The following is a 4784-nucleotide window of genomic DNA, read 5'->3' on the forward strand; positions in this document are numbered from 1 at the left end:
ACTCTAAATCTATTTACACCCCCTTGCTACGGCCAATATGTTCGAGTACATGACTCCATCTTACAATTCCGAAGCTCCTGTCATTCGCCAGCATAAAGCATTTGGCATAAATCTAGGGATGTTAGCCTGCATGACGCGTACAAGTACATCATCGTCTCGTAGAATGCTACCTCGGTAGGGTGAGTTAAACGTTGATATATCATGATTAGGTTCTCCCAAGCGTGAGATATTTGGAACCGATAATCTGTTCAAGTTATGCGAGCAACAGGTCCCTAGCAATTCGTGAATGACGCCGTATAATCATGCTGTTATACCATGGTCGGTGACATCCGAAAACCCGATGGTATCACGTTTGTTAGTGGCGCCTTCGTGCGTACCGCCAGCTGTTTGGGAATATTCGAGATAATGACATGGAAACAAGTCCCCTCACCGATGATGCTATTTCCAGGCCAAGATTGCAGACTCATGGTGAGACTAACGTATACAGACACTGGAAAACTGATATCAAGTTTGAGCCTTTTCTGACATGGGCTCGGTGCGATAGTGCCGATACTCGTGTAGTTGTGTTGCCGTAGGTGCATATTGTATTGTGTCTTCAAATCCTGATGCCGTGTCGTATGATGTCTCTTGATAGCCGTACCCCGTCAAACTCGATCCTTTGCGCATGTAAAGCTCGGGGAAGGGGGGGGGACAACTACATATCGTACATGATGTTTTCCCTCCTGAGATGCTGGATCACCCTTTTTATTTGAATCCCCTGAAGCCCCTTGACTGTAGCCGGAAAGAGATGATACTCTGATGCTATCCTACCTCTTTCTTGCGCCAGTAGAGCTACTATCTTTGATCAAGAATCTTCTTCAGCGTAAGGCGTAAGAAAGAAGAAGGAATGATCGGCTCGGAGTCAAAGGATTATCGAGGTCCTCATTATCCACTCTTGTAGCCCACAAGAGTTTCCGAAACAAAAGTTCAAGTTAATGGCGTAAAGTCTTTATCTTTTGTTTATATTTGCAATTCTATGCAAGGTAGACGGAAGAAAAAGTTGGCTTTCAGCCAGAGACTACCGAGGTCCTCGTCGTTCATTCTCGTAGCCCACAGGCGTTTTCGGACCAAACAGGTTGACGTAAACGTTCGTGAAAATGACAATGGCATCACGAAGGGCACATGGCCCTCATAAGTTGGGAGGGAAAGATGAAGCGTAGGGGGGAATTTCAAAAATGTGGCATTTGCATGCTTGAACATTGATGAGCCCAGTATTCGGATAGTTTGGTGGCTACATGACTTCTTTCCACACGACAAGGGTACTATGAAGAATGGCAACGTATTATCAGTTGTTGAAAAAGCCCGGTCCTGGGTGGTGGTGGTAGTGGTGATGAGGATGAAGCATGAAGGATATTCGGCCTTTCTTGATCCAAAGTCGGGGAAACTAGCAGCCTCGAGGGGTGCGAAGCATAGGTTGATAGGATTGTTTTGGCTCTTTGGAAGAGAGAATGGCAAAGCCCGAACATCTGTAATACTCCATGACTACTGCTCTTGAAAAGTACTGTATAATTTTCGGGCCTCTGTACCTGTGTACGCTCATGTGCTCCCTTCTGGCAGTTTTGATAGCAACCTACCCTGAGTCTCCAGCCAGGGTAAATTCCTCCCTCGCAACGACATTGCGTACTGGGCAGATTGATGTTTATTTCTATACGACAAAGGTTTGGAGAAACGGACGCAACGATCATGGCTACGTGGAAAGTAAGGGTCCTGCGGAGAATGGTAGAAGGACAAAAGAAGGTGGCGGTAATGGACATCAACCTCACCGTATCCCAACATTCGGCAAAACGTATCATCAATAGACCGGAACAGTTATGAAGGAGAGTACTTGATCATAATGGCATCACAAAGAATAGCACTAGGGAGCAGACATTTGTTTGATTTGATTTATATTCTTGTTTGATTGATCGTCGGACTTGAGTCTCGACATATTCCTCCTCTGACTCCTAATCTCGGCCCTCGGCATATGGCCTCACCGTCGCGTACCTAGTGGTATCGTTCTTTTCAAAATAAGGGCAGTCTCTCTCCCTGTCTCCAATGTGCGTGACGTTGATGTCATCGCCATGAGTATTCCCATCCATATAACGCCATCGCTTGCTAAGAATGTTCATCCCAGGTATCGTAGTACCATGCAGTCGCTAGTAATCAAAAAAGAAAAAGAAAATCGCTCGAAAGATCTTCCTCCGCCAAGCCTGGGTGGTCCCGGTTGCAGCTCCATTAGGTCCAGCTCTCATTAAGGTGTAGTGGTGGTAGTAGTAGTGGTGTGGTATAGTGATGTTGGAATGGTGTTGTAGTAGTAGTTGGTAATGATGTTATTCGACAAATGAGAGGTGGAGAGTTGAGATGTAGTCGTGTGAGGCTGTAACGATCTATCGGTAGGAGCTGCCGACGGTGGAGATGGAGGCGCTGGACAAGACGGGCTGGATGGAGAAGAGAGGACGGGCAGGGAAGTCGGAGTCGAAGTCGGCGATGCCGATGCGGCTCGCGACTGCTTGTTCCTTGAGCATGGCAATTCTGGAAGAAGGCATGTTAGTATATTGGTTACTTTGGCTTGCGCTTTAGGATTGGAGACTTACTCATCTGCGCTGATGCCGGCGAGGTCGAGGTTGCATTTTTGGAAGTTGAAGGGAGCGGAGATCTCGGAGCCGCGCTGCTTGACCTCCTTCCTGTTGCGGCGGATCACCTTGTTCAGGAAGACCTTGAAGCCGTCGTTGGAGTGCATGGCTGAATCGTGTTGCATTGTGAATGGTGGTGGATGGTGAAGATGTTGAACTGCGGATAGTGGTATTATATGTTGGTGATGTGTGTGTAACTCCAGTGCCGCGGTTGGTTCACAGGGATAAGATGTGTTGTTTGTTTGTTGATGGTGATCGAAGGGATGATTCTTCAAGTTGTTGATGTCTAAGATTTCCGAAGATGGCGGGAAGACGAGTGGTGATATATCTTTCCTTGATGTTCCCCCTTGTCTCGTGGATCTGGTCTGTATTCCCGATAATCTTGATGTGTTCCTGAATCTCTTTGCTTTTTCTACCAGCTTTCTGGTTCCTTGATGTCTTGTTGGTGGAGTTTAGGCTCAGCCTTGGAGAAATCTGATGGTCAAGGATATAGATTGGTTGATTTATTGGATCGTTGTTTAATTTGATTCCTGTTGTTGATTTGAATACTGGTGAGAAGAAGCAAGCAACGGGGAGGAGAGGGTGGGAAGTAGAATCATATATCTATTCCCAGATCGGTGGACTCACAACCATGGGGGCGTGTGGTGTGCGACGAGCGAAAAAGAAGCAAGGAGTGAGTGAATGAGAAGGAGGAGGGTGAGGGTGTGAGGGGTGTGGCCGCGCTAGCATGGTGAAGACGTGCGTAAGGCACGTACGTCCCCGGGAACGATCGCACGCCCCCTCCTCCACTGAATCCATCAGCTCCACTCCCTCCCCTCCAGGCTCTTAACCGTACACCCCGTCCCCGTCCCCGTCCGCCTCTCTGTCCTTCGCCGTGGACTTTCGGGAAGTGCCTCCCTTGAGGTGTACCAGTCATCTCATCAATGCCAAAAGCATCTGAGGGAGGACAGGTGGTAGTCGGGGAGCGGAAAGGGTGGAGGAGGGCGTGGAGGGGTGTGCGTGAGAGAGAGTGATGTGCGTACGGCCAAGACTCAGAGTGAGGAGAGATGTGGGATGAAACTGCCGTGTGCAAAATCGCACTCCCAGGAACAGCCATACTGGACCAACTTGACCGCCAGACTGCCAGACCGCCTACAAACGCAACGCATGCCATCGTAAAGTCGACCAAAGAAAAGTGTCCGTCCGTCGGCCGACGGACGCCACGGACGCGGAACAAGGTTAGGCGGGAGAGGCTAAGTACGATGGTCCGCAAGGATGTGGAGGAGAGGGAGGATATTCGTGAATGGGACAGGCACAGGCTTGTTCGGGTGTGTGTGGGTGTGTATCCATTGCAACGGACGTAGAGGCGATGGGGCTAAGAAGCTACTGCCTACCGATAACGACGATGACTGCTACTACTACTGGGTCACTACTGCTGTCTTTGCTACAGATTTCTCGCTTGCTGGGTTAAATGCCACTTCTTTGGGATTAGTTCCGTGATGGGAATTGAGAGAAGAAGTGATATCGATGAGGCTTATCAATTTGGGCCGAGCAATCGACGTTGTTGCAATATCGGTTGTTTGAAGAAGAGAGAGTGAGCGTCAGGCATCTTACGTGGGCTGACTGTACCGCAGCAAACGGGGAAAACGGCATTAGGTGATTAGGCAACAAAGTTTCCCAGATTCATTTTCGTGTCCACGTTTGCATGAGTACTTTGCTACGTTACGCGTGACTGTACTCCCTGGTGAAGCAAAACGACGAAAACGAGCTGCTGCGAGAGTAGGAGGTACCAGGCAGAAAGTAAAAAGTTTCGAACTCCGTGTTTGGATCGAGCATTGGATCGGGGACATCGGGAAATTCCCCAATCACGAGACGGACAAGGCAGGACAGGGCAGGGGGGAAAGGATCATCATCATCATCGCCGCGTGCGCGTGGGGGAGGAGAATTCTCCAGTGCTCCAGTTGCTCACAGACGGCCGGCCGTACGCTGATCGCCGAACCGGCAGCCCCTGGTTGGAATGGAATCCCCTGCAAACCCTTGCCAAGTTGCGAGAGCCCAGTGAGTGAGAGTGAGAATTGAGAGTAAGAGTGAGGGTGAGAGAGTTCGGACTGACTGAGAGGGCTGAGTGAGTGCGCAAAAAAGAGAGTTGACTGC

General features: G+C 49.3%; 1 protein-coding gene across 1 annotated transcript; it reads right to left on the reverse strand.

The window, feature by feature from the left end:
- Positions 1-2405: 2405 nt before the first annotated feature.
- BDZ83DRAFT_583877 (uncharacterized protein) lies at positions 2406-2758 on the reverse strand (the record flags this gene model as incomplete). The annotated part of the gene is made up of 2 exons (XM_060505707.1): positions 2406-2550; positions 2613-2758. 2 exons carry the CDS (start codon positions 2756-2758, stop codon positions 2406-2408), a joined length of 291 nt encoding a protein of 96 aa, XP_060362150.1.
- Between the last annotated feature and the right edge of the window lie 2026 nt (positions 2759-4784).

The sequence above is a fragment of the Colletotrichum acutatum genome (genome assembly GCF_030867785.1).
Source record: "Colletotrichum acutatum strain CBS 112980 chromosome Unknown BDZ83scaffold_85, whole genome shotgun sequence".
NCBI lineage: Eukaryota > Fungi > Ascomycota > Sordariomycetes > Glomerellales > Glomerellaceae > Colletotrichum > Colletotrichum acutatum.